We start from the raw sequence: 19,937 nt of genomic DNA, 5'->3' as shown, positions 1-19,937 counted from the left end.
GAACAATTGCATTACCTTGAGCAGGATTCTGGGTAAGCCTGAACAACTGACGCCTTGCTTGTAGATGAACAGCAATCGCCCTCATCCCAATGACACACCTGACGGTTATTGACAGCATCACACCAACCATCCCCCATGTACTCCTAGAAACACAGACAGCTGACTATAACATATCATGTCACCAGTTTTAACATTATACTTGAATTGGGTGCCAGCGGAGCAAACAAATTATTCTTACTGATGTTAAAAGTTATATACACTAAGCCAAAATTAAATGAGAAATGTTAACATTTAAATACTACGTTCTACCAATATATCAAGATAAAATGTTAATTATTACATACTTTAAATTTTTATTCTATCCTTACCTATGGCAATTATTGAGTATAAAAATAAAATATTAAGTGCTAATCACAGAACAGTTGTCTAACGTTCTTCTCCAGATAATACCAACATAATATTTTCACGCAAGTAAAAATTTAAAAAGATTGACTAATACTTGATTAGTATTAGTCAGGTAAATTTATTAACTAGTAATAAGTATGGTACCCAAATTATGCTATAACCATTGTAACTAATCTTACAGAAGGTTCTATAAAATAAACTCAAAACTAATAACAACAGCAGCAATCATCCCTGTTCAGGACTTTTGACAAGTCATGTGTTTATAAGCAATATTTAATGAGCTAACAAATTGCTTGTTATGAAAATAATAACCTTTGCTAACTTAAGTCTGACATGTCTTTATAAGAACTGATTGCTTGGAATATTCTAGAAAGCCGCAAATAATAAAGCTGACAGTTTTCCCTACTGTTGGCTGGTAAATATTCATGTGTTTAATTAGTTTCTTGGGTAGCCTCTTGAACTAAAATACTTTTTAGAAAGTTCTAAAAAGTTATTCATATCGAAACTGTTTCAGTCATCACCATTTTGAATTTTTAAAAAATTGCTTGTTTAGGTTCATAAATAAAAATTTATATGTCTATGGATAATAAGCTACATTTAATTGTCTATACAGATGCTCCGCAACTTACGAACATGATACGTTGAGAACAGTTGTTCGCTAAGTAAACTTGTTCGTAAATTGTCTCAGCGCGTTGTTTTGTACAGAGCATATGTTTAAGGATTATATAAGTATGTTTAAGGCTCGTATAAGTAAACTATATTAGTTTGTGCTGCAACTAAAGAACACTCCTTCAGAGAAGTTTATCCATCTTTTCTAAGACTTTCCCTTTCTCCTAGCTATGATTGTGGATTGCATTGGCACTGCATCTTTTACACGCTCCATGATACGGCCTTATTTTTAGAAATCGTACCGACGGTCGAGCGATTCAGGTTGTATGCTCGTGCAACACTTACCATCTCTTCACCAGCATCGAGCTTCTTTATCATTGCGACTTTCGTTTCAAATTAAACGGCTTGCCTCTTTTTACCCTCCAAGATCACTAGAGGCCTTTCGTTTTCACCAACCACAATAACAAATGGATACAAATACATTAAATGGATCCAATACAAAATTTAACTTTCGACATTTCTGCATGAAAATCGTATTGTGTTTACCGTTTTTCTTTACAAACAATTTCTAACACTCGCAACATCATTGTGTATCTACCGTTTTTCATAACATGAATGTTAGTAAATAGGGTAGTGTCTGTAGTTGGCAATCTACATATATGCATATAGAAGACAGGGGATATGTCTATGGATAACAAGCAATATGTATATGGATAACAAGTTACATGTCTATAGATAACAAGTTAGATGTCTATAGAGAATAAGTAATATTTTTATAGATAACAAGTTATATTTTAGGTTATACTTTTATAACTCTAAACTAGTAAGCAGCACTTGAAATATTGAGCCAGGTTTTTTTAGAATAAAAGCTAGAGTTTCATCCCCCATTATATTTTGTGTGCAGTTTGTTGATGAACCTAGATAGAATATAGCCATATCTCCAACGGACTTAGAAATGGCTGACAGATTCATTGTACATTGTGCTACTAGTAGTAAACACTTCATTAACAACTCTATTACAATAATATTACTACTAGAAGAAGAATTTTGAATCAATAAACAAAATCTTACAGGTTGGCATAGGGGATGGCATGAGATGCTGTCTATGTCAGCGCTCCAACTGCCAGAGTAGGTGCAGTGAAGTTTGTCTCTAAACACAGAAAAAACTCCATCCTTTTGCTGGTACTCAGTGAGGGAGTTGTTGAGGCAAGAGACTCTACACACTGAGCCTGAAGGAAGACAATCAAAAATTGAGTTCATCCATTGAGCGAGCTTATTTATAGAGTGAGACTCTTCATAGAGCGAACATCCTAATAGAATGAGTTGATTGGTGGAATGAGTACATTGAACAAATACATTTATAAAATGTACAATAAATGCATTGTATCTGTAGAATAATAGAATAGATTTATAAAACAGATTCATAGAATATAATATATTTATAGAATAGATATATAAAATAACATTAAAAATAGATTTATAATATATTTATAGTCATGTAAACGATATACTAGTTCACCAATGGTTGACGATACTACTGAACAAATAAAACCTTTTTGCTTCTACTAGGCATTTCCCTTTTATCTGTCAAAGGTAAGGCAAGTACTGATTGGACTATAGTGACAGCAAAAATACTTCAATTGAATATGTAATATTTTTATTCACAGCGTGCTTCACTGGCGCGAAAATAAACAACAGCCTCTAAAATGTTTCTACGGAATTCATTGAGCTCTTTATTTATAGAAATTTGAGTTACGCACCGTTATCCTTAATTAGTCACACGAGAGGGCAACTCCCAAAATATTCGGTCTGTTCGGTCATTCAGTGCGTTCGGCTTTTCGTATCTACCGCTTTTAAACACGCTGTTGTATTATGGGATTTGTTAGACTCAGGCTACACTGGCCTCTGAGCTCACAGGTGGTCTTGGCTCACAAGCAGTACGGGTGGTCTTGGCAATTACTGGCAATTACGGTGAGTGAATAAAGCTGGATAAAGCTAGCGAAAAAAGCTAGTGGATAAATCTAGTAGATTAGGTAGTATAAAGAAGTATGGGGAGTATATAAGGGAGTGGAACAAAAGACGGACTCTCTTCTTTGCCTTCTTCGCATCAATACATGTAAGTCCATTCATTTATACAACACACGTCTGTTCGACTCACTTGATAATTCCTGATTTCTGTCTTTCTATTTTTATTTTAGCAAGTAATAAAAAGCATCCTTTTGTTGATGTTTACTAAAGCTGATACAAAGTTATACATACAAACAAGAATATAAACTCCTTTAATGCAAGTCTGTATGAAAAAAACAGTTTCAGTTGGTACCTGCAGTAGTTCCAGTGCAGTTAAATTTAACATCCTCTCTTGTACCAGTAATACCAGGGCAGTGATTGTCTGTCTCACAGGCTGCAAAGCTGCTGTTCCACCTGCCTGTAGGCAGGCAGCTCATCACACTAGAAACCTGCAAAATGTCATCTAATAGTAAATTAAATTGCAAGTGGTACATTGATCGGCAGCCAAAACAAACCTTCCAAGAGGCTTAAGTGTATCACAGTTATGAAAGGCAATTCTGAAATTGAAATGAAATTATTCGATGGACTAATAATAACTTTAGAATTCGCGTACAGTCAATTCCGCGAATTATTAAAGTCCGCGAACAATCAATTTTATTTTTAACACAAGAGAGAATAACTAATGCCTCAAATTAAAACTAGCCATTAGGCAGAGTTAGTAAACATAGCTGAGTTCCAAACTCTTTTAAAATCATCGCCAGGGCTTTGAGTTAAGCCCATTGCCAATGCATCACACTTCTTAACAAAATTATTCAAGGTTGTCACAAATTTTTCGGCACAGCATCATCATCGAAAAAAATCTTTCCTGCAATTCTTTACATTGAAAAAATTCCCAACTTACCACAAATTATTGGTTCACCAAAGGCCTCCAAATTGATGAACAATCCTGAAAAACTTTGGATGCAGCCAAAAATTTATAGCTTAGCATGATCGATATAAACTTATCAGCTAAATAGAAACCTAAACATGTGGTATACGCATGTGAAAGTTTTACTCTATTGCTAGCTGCTTTCACGGATTAATTTATTCGCGAATGGGTTCATCCGTGAATAATTTAGTTGGCGAATAAGCGTGAAAAGACAATTTTTGCGAAATTTAATTCCGCGCATAATTTCATCTTGTAGGGTAGTTTATCAGCTACATAAATAGCAAAAATAGCTGTCTGAAACCCAGTTAGTACCCCTACTACTACCACTCTTACTACACTACAGTATTATTAAAAGTACTACATCGATGACTACTACTCCTATTACTATTATTACTACTATTGTTATTACTACTATTACAGTGGAACCCCACCATACGACATTAGTTAGTTCTTGTGTCCGTATCATAAGGCAAAAATGGCGTATAGAGTAGAATAAAAAACCATAGTAGTTATCTAATGCAAACACCCTTGCGGTGAAAACATCAAAAGTTTATATAGGTACTGTATTTATTAAAAATTAGTAACAAAATAGTATATTAACCTTAGTAACTATAGTTACCTGCAGTAACTTCAGTGTATTTAGTAGTTATGATTTGCAAAATCTTTGTTGTTGCAATAAAATAATTGTCTTACTTCTTCCTTTAATGTCGTTATCAATCTTAGGATCCATGTTTAACAAATTAAAATTATATACCGGTATGTAGTTATATAGTTATATACGTATAATGAATTAAATGTATAGTAAATGTTATATTTAATGCTAAAATGCGCGTTAGACTTTCACTTTTGCTTACTTTTTACTAATTTCGTTTTGCTCACCCAATATCAAGCATTTACAAAGCTCGAAAAATGCTGAAATGAGAGAGGAAGAGAGAGAATCATATCTCTTTCAAGCATTGTGGGAGAGATTTTGGCAAATAGAATATTGGTATCTTTGTGTTTCTGATGCAACGCACCGGCTACCAAATTTGAATTTTGAGAGACATTTTTGTTGACGTCGTTTAGTGGAAAAACTGCTGTAAGGAAGGGACAAAAAACTGTAACTCGGGGGTGCACTTTATTACTAGTACAACTGCTAACACTACTACTATTACCATTACTCCCACTACAACAACTACTACTACTATTAATGCTATTACTACTATTACTACTACTATTACTACTACTATTAGTACTACTACTACTATTATTGGTAATACTAACAGTTATGCTAATTCAACAACCCCTCTTCACACTATCAGATTTTAATGCGGTGAATGACTATACCTGACTAGTACGGTTTGTCTGCACAACAGTAGTTGTCTGCACAACTGAACTAAGAAAGCACATGGTTACACAATTATATAACAAAATGAGTCACTAAATAAACAGAATAGGAACTTGGCAGGCTGTAAAATTAAACAAAACAGCTAGGTATTTGCCTTCTCGATTAGGAAAGCCTGTGACAGCAAACACACCTAAATGTTTAATAAATTAATGAATATATCCAACATGTTGAGCAGATGACTGGACTCACCTGACCTTTTTAGCAGGTGGGCATACACACCAAATAGAGAAAACAGGTAAATATGCAGACATGATTTGACATTAGGAGTAGATGGTGCCATACCTGAGTAGCAGGGCAGGTGGCTGTACAGACAGTGCCGCTATTCAACCCATCGGTACATGTATACAGTCCAGTCCATACAGCTGGTATCTTTTCACATTCTATCCTGACACACTCCTTATCCCACTTGCCTGTCCGGAGGCATACAGTCTTGTCTCGACGACTACAGCGAGTATAACAGTAACGAGTAGAGAGCATTGATCGTAGTACAAAAACATGCCAATGATTGTTAGTGGTGAGGCCACCGCACAGACGAGACACATTCGTATCTTGTCAAGCTGAGGGTTATACCTGAGGGGAAGTCTTTTTGAAATGTTTCGTTGTACATTTCCATCTAATGTTAAACATTTTAAAATCTAATACCAGTTCTTGTTTCCTTTCATCAAACTAAATTTTTAAGACTAATAAACTAAATTTTTAAGACTAATAAACTAAATTTTTAAGACTAATACATTTTTTCATTCATTAGCACAAAAATAAAACTATTAATATTTACATTACAGCAGAATTGTTGTACAATATAATTCATTTTAAAATACGTAAAATAAATATAAAAACAAAAAACACTTATGATTTGATTAATATTGTTTTATTGACAAATATTCAGCCATCATAGACATGATTCTTGTATGATATCTTATATGGAGCATAAAACAGTAGTTTTTAAATGCCATATATTTTCTGTAATCTTAACACAAACAGACAACTCCAAATCTTTCCTCACAATTACTCACAATTTTTTTTCCAAAATATATTTTTTTACTTTGCTTGTTGTAGTTGTGCTTTACGCTTGCCTAAACTCTAAGAGATGTACATATCAATTGCTGCTGTTTAATGGAACCATAAACGATCGCAATGCTTGGAGCTTTTACAAGACTCCGATCAAGAGTCTTTGAAAATAGAAAAGATGCCAATGGACGCTGCTACATTATAAGTGTAGATGTATAAGCGTCATATGATAAACTGACGAAGTGATAAACAACCAGCACTACAAACTAGCTGCTATGTTTATAAGTCTTGACTTATTCCTTAGCTTTAAGATCTTAGGCTAAACTTATCTTTGTTATGAACAGGAATCAACCGTTGCGTAATAATCAAAAGGGTTTGCAAAAAATACGAGCTCGAGTTCTGAAACCATTTGAAAAAAAAAGATGAAAACTTCTTGTAACATTGGACTCACGTTTTTTGATCATAACCTCTTATATGGTATCCTGGAAGGCACTCTAGACGACACCTGCTGCCTATTTCCTGTGAACCAGAACATGAGTCATCTGTGAGCTGAGAACTGTGGGTAGTTAGATCTGAACAGATAGGCGCACAGGAAGCCCTTGGCTCCGTCCATGTGGCACTCTCAATGCATTTAATAAGAGTGCCGTTGCCTAAAACACACACTTATCAGTAGCTTTGTTGCATTTTTGCATGCAGTTACAGTAGGTACATCGATCAACAGTTCAATCAAACTTTGATTTAGGGAAACTTTGAGATTTGAAAATAAAGTTTTAAATTAATAACAAATTTGTTGAGAGAAGAACTGAGTTAAGGGAAGTTGAGAAAAAGAGATATGAAAAAGGGAAGAGGGACGGTGATAAAGGAATGAGTGACTGAAAAGGTTGAAGAGCAAGGAAAGAGAAAAAACAAGGAAGAGCATGGAGTTAGAGAGAACAAGAGGAGGAAAGAAAGAAAAAAGGGAATGTAGAAGAGAAAGGGAAAAGAAGGAAGGATAGAGTTAAAAGATAGAAAAGCAGCAAATAGGAGCAAAAAGTGAGAGGGGGCAAGCAAGGAAAAACAAGAGAAAAAAAGACCATGTGATTGCTACAGAGAGCTGTTCAAACTTTTGCGCCGAGCTTTTACTATTTGCACTTGTTTTAAAGTCAGTTCAGAACATAATGAAAGTAAATTTAAGTGAGTTATGCATCAACCATAAAAATGTTTTAACACCAAATAACAACGAGTCAAGCTAGTAGGAAATCTTATTTCAGCCACAAAGTTACAAACATGAATATAATAGCTTATCCGCAAGTATAAACTCCAACATGACAAACTCACTAAAGTATGGATTTTATGTACAGCAGCCATGTTTACAGCTTAAGAATTATTATTAATAGTCAAAAGAACTGCAAACTTTGAATTTGCTAGGTGGTTGTACTGATCAAATGCATGAACTTGTTGTTCTAGCAGATGCAACTTCGAAACTAACAAATAGTACTGCGATTGCTCGGCATGGGAATAAAAGTGTGCAAAGTACTACAAAGTGTGCAATATGTTATACTGAAAACATTATAATTTGATTTTATTAAAAGGTATTTCTATATTGCATGACATTAAGATATTAGTGTATTAAACAGTAAAGACATGTTTTAGTAAAAACAGCCAGTGCACAATTTTGAACAGCAGTAGGTCAAGGTCAAGGTTGTAAATAATTACTAGTAAGCTGAAAACTGATGATAGTAAAAAAGTCAGAGCCATAAAAAAGTATATTTAAAGTAAGTGTACAGTGGTTGTAACAGATTACTTAATTTCACGTGTAAAATGCTGACAAATACTTTGACATCAGTATCAGCAGCTTACCATATTCTGACATATTACCTTTTAAATGTATTCTATTCTGTGAGATACATATTAGTGAATGGATGCAGTTTTGTGTTACAGGTTCAGAGAACTTGTGAAAACATAGATTTGTTGTTATTGGTTTGTTGAGCCGGTGCAACCCGATGCAAACCGATTCAACCCGATGCAAACCGATGAAAACTGATGCAAATTAGTATACCCTGACCAACACTTGGGTTGCTTCTCACGAAAAAGCTTCTGATACTGGATGCTGGTCAAAAGGACTTACTATAAGTAGTCAAAAGCAACTATGAAGCATTTTTGTTATCAGACCAACCTCTAAGCTGAGATGGTGAATTGCAGGCAATCTCACACACACTGTCATAGTGGTGACCACCAGAGCACACAGCGTATCCAAGGGGTACATTTGGTCGCTGACAAGTAATCATGTCACAGGAGAGAGGAGGCTCCCAATGACCCCCTATACAAGTGGTTGAACCAGAGACTGTATTTGTTTCATATCTACAAAAGGGACAATCACCAAACTAAGAACGCTGTGCGTAAACGTATAACCTTTTATTGGCAATCCTTAAAAAAATTACGTTTTTTGTTACATATCAAAAGGAAAAACAAAAATATGTAAAAACCAGAAATCAGCAATTCTTAAGTGATTATGGAATTAAATTCAGTTTTAGAAACATTTTGTTGCTTAGTAAACTAACATAAGGAAATGATATAAATTTTCTAAATATTTAAATGCCTATATTTCATTGCGAAATAAATATCAGAAAATAACAAAAACATCACTAGTGAGTAGATTAGAAAAATTTGTTATTTCAGAGGATCATGATGATATAACTGCAGATGTGGCAGCCCAATCACACAAGTGTCTGTTGGATTTTTTTAATTGAAGTTTGCGGTTTGACAAACTTGAATTTGAAAATACCAAGAAAACGATATATTTCCAACATAGCTAATAATTTATTGAGACCATTTTCTATAATGCACTCAACCAGATTCTACATGCAGAAAAAATATCATATGTACAGAAACTCAAAGAAAGTTTGCTAGCTTTAAACTGTTCCATGTTTGCGGTAATCAAATGATTGAATGTTTCAAGTATACAAAAAAGGGACTAGAAAATAGTACTCCAAACTGGTAGGTAAATTTCTGGTTCGTGTTAGTAAAGAGATTTCTTATTACTTCTCACCTCTCACACTCTCAGCGCATGTTGAGAGTGATTTCAACTTTTTTTTTCCGATTTTTTGACTAAAATTCGACTTTTGATAGTCGAATTTTTATTGCATAAAACACAAGTGTGTAGGGGGATCAAAATTAACTTGACAACGGGTGCCACTAACTTATGAGTCGCTCAGACTAACAGCTAGATTTGGGAAACAAATATTGTTTGGCTTGCTTGTTGTTTCTCAAAGATTATGAGAGTGAAGACAATACACAATACTTTTTTCTAAATCAGTGAGGCTGTAAATCATTGTTTTAGTTTTAGCAACAGAGTGAAGTGACTATTTTAATTATGAATACTATATTTTAAACAGAAAGCATGTGATATATGAGGGGACATAACTCTGTCCTTTTTCACTTTTCATGGTCGGTGCTGGTTGATATTAAATGTGTTCAGAGAAAGATTATAGTCTGCTCCTGGTTTGATTGAGTTGTACACGCTTTATGCCACCTTCTTGCTTAAACTTTCTAATGACATTCAAGTATATTATCAGGGTATAATGTGTGGCATCCACATGCAGCCAGACACAAGATCTGTTTCAACAGATTGACCTGTTGTATCCGTTTCATTTGTTTATGTCATCCGATGTGGCGTATTAAATTATATTAGTTCATTTTATAGAAAAATTTAAATTAAATTGACCAAAACATATACTGAGACAAAAAATACGAAAATAAATTTTTCTGGTCTCTGATACCCTTGAAAGAAAAAATTGTGCAAAAGGCTATTGCACTAAACCTTTTATTTTGTCTATGATGGTTTTGGAAAAGCCTGAAGATTAGGTTTTAGGTATACCAAAAGTACTTTTACTAAAGTACCGTGAGCTAAAGCTAGAGAAGCTTAAACCAAGTACCCGAGATCACAGAATGCTATACAAGTGTCTCCGTCTCCGTATCCCGTGCATGTTACGTTGCTGTTAGGAAGGTCGAGAGGTTCACACGGTCGACTCGTCGCTGTAGGTCGAACACACTGATTGCTCACTACAAACATATTATAAAATTAGAAGCTCATTCACTGACACGTTTTGTTAACAGATTTTAGCAATGATGTCATCTTTCGACGTAAGCAATAGTTACTAAATTGCAAAACTGATAAGGCTGGTTACAAGACAAACAGGCAGACAACTACAGGCTAAAATGATATGGTTGGTTACACATGCAGCAAATACACATATGAAAGTAAACAACTCCTACCTGACAAAAATAATATGACTTTATCTGATCTGCTTGCAGTGCAACCTAATATAACAAATATTATACATCTGAGGGTACATCTGGGGTGTTATTTATACATACTTGTACATATATATTTCTTTTTGTTTTATTTTAGACATTTAAAATATTTCTTTGCAGCATAAACCTTACTGTGGAGAGAAAAGTAAAAACAAAATCGACTAACACGTAAAGTGACCATAGACCTATTAACTATACAGTATACTAACTATATAGTATAGTTCATAGGTCTATGAAACTGACATTGAATGTGTGCGCTCCTCCTAACTTAACGCAAAATTACAGTAATCACGAAACCTAAACAAAGTGTAACAATAAAGTGTACAGTGTACAGTGTAAACAATAATACCACAGTTATTCTACAGTCATCATATTAACAAGTTAAGTTTAGTTTATCTATTTGCAGGGTTGGTTATTTGAAAGGATGAGTTTGAGAAAATCTTGGAACGGATTAGATTATCTTCATGTATTTTACTGTTTGTAATGTAACATCCTTATAACATAAACATTTTCCGAATAGATTATTTATTTTGTAGGGGCATCTGCCAAGTAATACTATTTCATTATCGTTCTTAAGATTTATTCTTTCTCTGCTGCATGTATAGCACTTTATACTGAGCCAGATTTATCCTGGAATTAAATATACTGTGGCAATCATGAGACTTGGCACAAGAGCAGTTATGGCTGGATACCCTTCCTAACACCATCAATGGTCCTTCTGGGATTTGAACCACTGACCTACTGATGATATGCCAGCGCACTAACCACTGAACCACAGCTGCTCTCAATACAATGTAATATTAAATTTTGACTATTGCCAGCAATGCTCACTATAAAACTTCTTATTATCTCTCACACCTTCACACTACAGTCAACACCTTCACACTGCAGCCAACACCTTCACACTACAGCCAACACTTTTACACTACAGTCAACACATTTACACTACAGTCAACACCTTTACACTACAGTCAACACATTCACACTACAGCCAACACCTTTACACTACAGTCAACACCTTTAAATTACAGTCAACACCTTTACATTACAGTCAACACCTTTACATTACAGTCAACACCTTCACACTACAGTCTACACATTAACACTACATTCAACACATTTACACTACAGTCAACACCTTTACACTACATTCAACACCTTTACACTACATTCAACATCTTCACATTACAGTCAACATCTTCACACTACAGTCCCAAATCAACTTACACATGCTTCAACACGCAAACTTTCCAAAACATGATGTAAACCTTTTCAAGGTATGAGATAAACTTTGAGCAAATACTCAACTTCACACCTGAAGTAACTCCACCATGCAGTATTCAATGTTTTTAGAATATTGCATTTTGCGGTATAGGAAATTAAGCTAAAAAACATAAAGATAAAAAATAAAAATAAAATGTAATAAAGAATATTATATAAAACTAGACTAAGTTAACATCTCTCATTTTGATCGGACACTTTTTTAAGCCTAAACTTCTGTGAACCTGTTCACCGGTAGAGCAACCATAACAAAACTATTTTTACGATTACCTTGTATGAAATTTATTTCCGATGCACTGTCTTATTTGCAGTGTATGTTGAGAGTTATAACAGGTTGCAACAGGTTGTGAAATGAAATAATTGAATTTCTATACATTCCTATGTAATCCCTTGACCCAAAATACGATTGTTTTAACATACAAAACACATAACCAACATGATTTGTCATTGGTCGGCTGACATCAGCAAATGATTTTAACTCAACAGAGATTACCAACATGATTCTTATTAGAAAATCATCAAGGTAGTAGAGTTAATAGGAGAATCTTGTTATGCCTGCGTTTAGACATGTCACTACAGAACATATTAACAAACATGAGGCTGTTGGGTCACACGGATATAGGGAAATAGTTTACATAGGTGATGGCCGACTCAAACACGACTGAAGTAAGCAGAGGCAATCTAAGGCAAAGATTGGCTATTTGAATCCGAGCCAAAACCAAAAAATTAACACCGTTCGGCTATTTCCAGTCCTACTGTTGCCCAATTTGTTTGCTGTGCTTTGAACACGCGCTTCTTATTACAAATTACGAGTTACTACGATATATAAGTTAAAAACGTATAAATTGTAATAACTAAGTTATTAAAATTACCAATTATAAGTTAAAAATATTGGGTAATGGAACAGACTGTGGTCACATGACAACCAAACCGAAACCGCTAAAGCGCGCATACCTCTATTGATGCAACCAAAGTTTGCAAGGAATGCCCACACGAATCCTAAAATATCCTCAATTGAAATATTTTTTGTTATTTGGTCATTTGCATTCAATTTTAACTTTCTTAATCGTAGTTGAACTAGAAGAAGTAAAAGTTTTACTCGCTAATAGTAAATTATCCAATCAAATTCAAGGACTTTAAGCAAGGACTTGCAGGCTTTTGGTTTATTGTTACCTCTGCTGTCTCTCATCTGAAGTTTTCCACTTTAAAAGTTTGGTTCCACTGCTGTAGGGTTACTACAAGTCAACCTTCAACTCTTCCTAACCTTATCTGGTCATATACAAACATGCAATATATTCTCTATTTCTACCTGAGTCATAAAGGCTGTCTCCGCAGCTGTCCACAGTCACAGGATCAAAGGTAGCATAGGTTCTCAGTCTAACAGCAGCTATAGAGATGGTTCTCCCTTGCACCTTTAGCATAACCTCTACAAGGTCATCAAATAGCCACTAATATCTAGTGATTTTAGAATAAGGGTGGGTGACTGGAGCTCAGGCTAAGCTTGCCAATGACTGCCCCACACACATGTTTTCAGACTCCAATAGCAAGTTTTGTAGGAGTCATTGTTCTTTCTAAGAAAAAGGAATAAAATCTGTTTTTATCATGAAATATGTTGTGAAATCAAATTTCATAAGTTCTAGCTGTCTGTTCCAAAACCAAATTAGGTTCACTAACTAGTACGCCAGTGAAAATATTTTACATAGTTGTCAGACTATGGGTATTGTTTATCAACTCTCTTTAAATGTTTTATATTAATAAGTTACTTAGTTGCAAAAATAAATTCTGTTAGTACAGCAGAACTTCAGTTCTCGAACGCTTTGGTTCTCGACCAAAAAATTTGAGATTTGTTTGTCTCAGATCTCGAACATAATTTCGATTCTTGACCAAACTGGAGCATGCGCATTAGAATAAAACGTTCGGAACAGCTCTGGAAACATTTGTTAATAAAAAGAGAAGCGAGTTACGCTTCATAAATTCTTTACAAAAAGGAAGGAACCATCTGATACAAAGTTCCTCTACCAAAGATATTTGCTAGGGATACAACTCCTCCAGTCGAGTTACCCTAAATTGTTCTGGAGGAGGATTCTCCTTCAAAGATGTGAAGTAAACGTGCCATTGCTGTTTATATTTTCTTTTTCACACAATTTTTGATGTAACTGATCTGTTGCATTCTTTGCTGTTTCATTATCAATTTCTGCAATTTTTGGTATTGTATCTTAACCTAAAATGTTTTTGATGTTTTAAGAGCAAAGCATACGACATGTTTACTTTTTGTTTATTGGTTTCATCCTCATAGATAGAAAATCTTTTATTAAAAATAAACACAATTTGTATCTACCTGTTTTTATTTATAGTTTGTAGTATACAGTACAGTTTATAGTGTAAAATGTTTGAAAAATACTTTACCGGAATTGTTTTCTCGGTTTGGAACGAATTAAACTTTACTTACATTAATTCTAATGGAAATAATTGTCTCGGATTTTGAAAAACTCGGTTTTTGAACGACTTTTTAGAACGAATTACGTTCGAGAGCCGAGGTTCCACTGTATATAATTTTCCTAGAGCTAACTGATGGGAGTTGCACCTACGAAACTTACAACATGCTGTTTTGACCACAAACAGGTTATCAGCAACAAACAATTACAATAATTAAAGCTTGCTATTTCCATATATCAAAGAATCTAGAACAGAAAAGCTCCTAAAAATAAATGGCATAGAAAAAAGTGTTTGGAATAGTCAAATTTTCGTAGTTTAGCTTCCATACATGAAAAGATGTTTCGATGAATCAGCTTTTGAAGCAAGGATTTGCAGTGATTATAAATTGGACAATAGTTCTGAAATATTCAGAACCAAATCTTCACTGATGTCTACAAATAAGTGAGTAATAAAGTTACCTTTGGTACGTTTGAAAGGCATGGAGAGATTGTGGATTATAGACTCTGTCAGCGGATTCCTAGTACAGTCAACTTCATAAATGTCTCCTACAGCAATAAATAGACTGAGATCTCATTGATGCTTTCTAGAAAAGTGGGGCCTTAGTCCTCTTTTCGTAAATAGATAGTATCAAGTGCGTGCAAAAATTTGAATCCAGATGCAGTTGTGAAACCATATCAAAGAAAAAATCAGGCAGATTTCCTTCGCTAAACAATAAAACTTTGTTTATTGTATTGACATTAACTATGTAAGCATAAATGCAAATTAAATAGTAACCTTTGATAAATTTATAATAAAATAAAAATAATGCTCCAAAATTATAGTAGTTAAAACAAGATAACTAATTATGTGAACTCGCTTCTTTTTGCTGAAACAGTCATTTTTAAAAGCAGCTAGTAAATTTCACAAAAAACACTTATTAATAAAACAATAGTCTATTTGATGTATAAATCTATGTTAGTATGCTTGATGTATAACTCTATATATGCATAGTTGATGTATAACTCTATGTATATGTACTAAGTATGCTTGGAATGTAACTCAATGTATTTGTTATTTAAGAATTCTTGACACATACATGCAACGTTATGTATGTGTAAGTACACTTGATATACATCTCTACATAGCTATACTAGATGCAAAGGGTCATGTCTGAATATTTAATCTATAGGTCTATGTAGGTATACTCTATGTATAAATTTGTGCGGCTCCCGAGAGCATAAGTTTTTTGTAAACACACTCAGGGTATATGCATATGAAGGTATATTTGATTTATTGGCTATGTGTGCACTTGACATACATTAAAAATAAAAACAGATGTACAAATGGCTTTCCCATAATGCACTATTCAAGTATATTCATCAGGTGACAAATATTTTTTGTCAAAAAGTTTGTAACAAACCTTTGAATGTTGACAGGAAAGCAGTTTGCTTTTATTCAATTGAAAGCTAAAAATTTCCATTTCAAACATGGAAAAGCATTACAAAATTGCCTGATGACCCTTTTAAAACTAATCTGTGCTAAAACATATACCTGATATCTGTAACCTGTGCCTGTCAATCAAAAACATACATGACAACTATACCCACAACTACATCTTACAGCTTACTTACCACATTGAGCTAACAGCTACACTGAAAAACCATAACCGACACACTTTTGTAACTTGAACATTCAGCCTGTTCGTTGCAGTCTGAGCTACACACCCTTTAGGATAGATATCTTAAAGAGGTATTCAAGAAAGCCAGTGTGAATTTTACACAAATATTCCTTTCTGACTACTTACGGATTGTGTCAATCTCTCCATCCTCAAAAATGTGTGAGACTAAAATAGTTGTGTCCGCATATCGCTCTCGAGAACCAGTGGCAATGTGGATGAGAACAGCAGTGGCTACCACAGGTTTCTCAAAGCCAAGCTACAACCGACAGAAATAGATCCTTTCTAGACTCAAATGACTCTTAGCAAAATAAAAATGTGAAACAACCGAGAATGGAAGATTTCTCTGCTTCCATTAATTCTTGATTCAAGTTTAGAAATATTTTTCCCTTAATCACAACAATGGAAAATTTTGAAATGTCCTATGAACTAGCTACATGTAGCTATGTGCTAGCAAGCTTTGTGAGATTTTGTAATGATTTGAGAGCATTTTATGATGAACTACGAAATTTCTTCAGATGAACCAAGGATCAATTTTTAACACAATCTAAACCAAGAATGTAATTTGGAAAGAACTTCATTTATCCAATATTAGTGTCACTGTGGTAGAAAAGGGAAGTGAGATGGAAAACGTTAGAAAAAAAAGGAAGAGAGAAAAGAGAGAAAAAAAGCCAGAGAGAAAGGAAGAGAAGAAAGGGGAGAAAGTGAGAAAAAATGGGAAGAGAAGAAAGGAGAGAGAAAGACAAAAAAGGAAATGAGAGAGAGAGAGATAATTGTGACTAAATGAAAGAAGAAATGAGAGAGAGAAAATGGAAGGGAAAAGACTATCTGGTTGTGACAGATAGCTGTTCAAGTTTTCAGCTACGTGTAGCTTCTTTCACTAGTTTCAACTTTATTGAAAGCGAGCGTAGGAAGCTAAGGCTAAGGAAAGAAATCACAAAGTACACAATCTTTACTGCTACAACAGAGTTGAAGTGTGCTAAGTCAGACCTTGCTAGTGTAATCTTACACCCACAATGTTTTTATCAGAGGCTTTTATCAAAACTGCCAAATTCTTTCCTTACACAGTCAAACCCGTATATATTAAATTAATCTATTCAGATATTTGCCTTGTATGCTGAGACTCTCACATGGTAAAGTAAATATTCTTCCAAGAATAGATTCTAGTTTGCTTGATTTGTTTGAAGCTTACACACACCCTGAACATTTCAAGTAATCACATATAGCAACAAAATAAATACAAGATATTTTCAGTTAATTCATAAAATTACTTTGCATGTCAAAATAACTATTTGCTCAAAATTTTACATTGATGTATTAAGTGTTCAAATGGAGAGATTTCGCTGTAGCTAATGACCTTCTAAAGTTAAGGCAAGCTCAAAAATTTTCTTCACTCATTGCATAACTATTTTTCGAAAAAACCATTCATTGACCAACCTTAATCTGGTATCTCTCCGAGGCATATTCATTGCGCATCATCTGACAAGGCAGCCAGAGAGGAGGAGATAAATCCGTAAGCTCGGACTGACATTTGAGACCCGGAGGTGGAGGACCAAGAAGTAGGTGTTCTGGAGTGCAAGTCAAGTCATCACCAATCGTAGCCACTGATGATGCCCACTGGTCTCTATAGCCAGTTGGGACATAGTAGCCACATCCATCTTCTTCATGGGTAAATTTGAATGAGCAGTGCCTATTTTCCATATCCACGTCTAACCAACAAATGCTGGGAGTTCCTGGTCAAAACAATTTATACCACATATATAATATAATACATAATACAAATATAGCACATAAAGGAAAGTAAAGAAAATGTACAAGCTGGGTTCAACTACCCATAGTGAGAAAAGTCTTGCTTGGATACAGACGCAGTGTCTACATCGTGGTTTGCTTTAAGTTATACAATCTCTTGGCCAATAGTTTTTGTTAGCTTTTACTAACAGCTCGAGTTGAAGTGGTAACTATATATAACTCTATGTAAGTGGGCTTGATGTACAACTCTATGTAAGTATGTTCGATGTATAACTCTATGCAAGTTTGCTTGATGTATAACTCTATGTAAATATGTTTGATGTATATCTCTATGTAGATATGCTTGATGTATAGCTCTAGGTAAGTATGTTTGATGGATAACTTTATGTATGTATGTTTGATGTATAACTCTATGTAAGTATGTTTGATGTATAACTCTATGTAAATATGCTTGATATATAACTCTATGTGAGTATGTATGATGTGTAACTCTATGCAAGTATGTTTGACGTGTAACTCTATGCAAGTATGCTTGGTGAATAACTCTATGTGCATGTAAGGTATCTTGGTATGTAACATAATGTATTTGCTATGTAAGTATGCTTGACACATACATGCAACTATAAATAGACTGAATTTAATAAATGAATGAATTTAAATGAAATGAATTTAATAATGAAATAAATGAATTTATATAGACTCAATTTACAGTTTTACATAGCTATAGTTGATGCATAGACTTATGTGGATATATTCAATCTATGTGTCTGTGTAGGTATACAGTCTGTAAAAATTCAAGCAGACAGAGAGTGTATAGGTTTATGTAAACCCACACAGAGTATATGCCTATGTATGTATATTTGGTTTATTAGCTCCTGTATGTGTGTACACTGGATGTATAAGTAAAAACAGGTGTACAAATTGTTTTCCCATAATGAACCCATTAAATATATTTATAACTATTTTTTACCAATTTTAACAAAATAAAAAAATGAGAGGACACAACTCTAAAATAAATCACAATTACTTAACAACTCAATAAAAGCATCTTTCTACTTTACAGGCATGAGCGGAACTCAAATAAGAGACATTTGCTTTTGGTACTAGGTGTCAACTACAACATCACAGTTTCTAAAATTTACAACAACTTCCTTCCTATTTAATTGCACATACATGTATGTCTCTAAGAAAACTTAAGGGCGACAATTAAGAGTTTCTGTTGTGTTTTTCTCAAGATTTTTGCTTCTTTACTCCTGATAAATTTTCAAATTGTTTTTTTAATTATTTTTTTTGTCATGGTTCGTTCCACGTCATGAGTTAATGACTTGAGAAACCCCCCATTTTTTAGCAGTTTTTCTCCTCATTGCCTAAACTTTATACATGTATAACAATGAGAAGTCATGCAACAATAAGGGTATATAGTAAATACAGGCTAATGTGCAAATCACGATATATAAAGAGCATGCGTGAAAGTCTCCATGCAGAGTGCTTATCAAAGACCAAGATCAATATTACGGAGAATAGTAGAGGTAGGGTGGGAAAGCAAGGGTACAATCTACTAGCACTAACTCTGCTAGAGGGAATCATTCAGTATACCTGTACACATGAATGATATGTCAAGTCCAAAGAGAGTACAACTGTCTGGAGCTGAAAGGAAACATTGAATGAATCTCATAGTTATAAACTAACCTGGATATGACATGAAAATCTGCTAACTAACATAAGTTGCAAAACTAACAAATAACTTTTTTTATATTAACAGTTTGAAGCCTGGACTTGAGATACTTTGGGAGTTGTATTCCCACTTGATCCTCCAGCCAAGTAAACTCAACTGGGTAGTTTCAGTTTGTTTTTCTGCACTTTCCGTTTAGTAGGATTATACAAAGTTGGTCACTTGGTGCATGAAATGTTTTTAGTAACATTCTGAAGTTCCAAGTCAAATGGTTTATTAGTTCTCAAAATTATTTAAAAAAATCTTCATCAGTTCCCAAAATAACGAGGGCATTTCTAACTGACTGGGAAATAAAAAATGGCTGCTGGTAGAACCTAGTTTCTAATGACATACTGATTGACATTTCATGATAATAAAGTATTAAAAATAGACAATGCTATAAGTTTCTCCTTAGCAACAAGAACTTTAAACTAAAACTATTAGTCTTTTTATTTATAGAAAATATACA

General features: G+C 34.1%; 1 protein-coding gene across 2 annotated transcripts in view; it reads right to left on the bottom strand.

The window, feature by feature from the left end:
• LOC137396326 (pappalysin-1-like) overlaps positions 1-19,937 on the bottom strand; it is a 72,093-nt gene that overhangs the window by 2,381 nt on the left and 49,775 nt on the right. Inside the window, exons 18-29 of one of the 2 annotated variants that reach the window (XM_068082549.1) lie at positions 19,354-19,404; positions 17,446-17,741; positions 16,138-16,267; positions 14,813-14,899; positions 13,228-13,344; positions 10,259-10,385; positions 8,500-8,684; positions 6,796-6,994; positions 5,619-5,778; positions 3,335-3,470; positions 2,086-2,243; positions 16-143 (exon numbers count right to left, since the gene is read on the bottom strand). In XM_068082549.1, coding sequence (XP_067938650.1) covers positions 16-143; positions 2,086-2,243; positions 3,335-3,470; positions 5,619-5,778; positions 6,796-6,994; positions 8,500-8,684; positions 10,259-10,385; positions 13,228-13,344; positions 14,813-14,899; positions 16,138-16,267; positions 17,446-17,741; positions 19,354-19,404 — 1,774 coding nt within the window. The remainder of the gene's footprint in view (positions 1-15; positions 144-2,085; positions 2,244-3,334; positions 3,471-5,618; positions 5,779-6,795; positions 6,995-8,499; positions 8,685-10,258; positions 10,386-13,227; positions 13,345-14,812; positions 14,900-16,137; positions 16,268-17,445; positions 17,742-19,353; positions 19,405-19,937) is intronic. The other variant, XM_068082550.1, reaches the window with a different exon arrangement.

This window comes from Watersipora subatra, chromosome 5 (assembly GCF_963576615.1).
Source record: "Watersipora subatra chromosome 5, tzWatSuba1.1, whole genome shotgun sequence".
Classification (NCBI taxonomy): domain Eukaryota; kingdom Metazoa; phylum Bryozoa; class Gymnolaemata; order Cheilostomatida; family Watersiporidae; genus Watersipora; species Watersipora subatra.
This window is presented reverse-complemented; position numbering and strand designations above follow the sequence as displayed.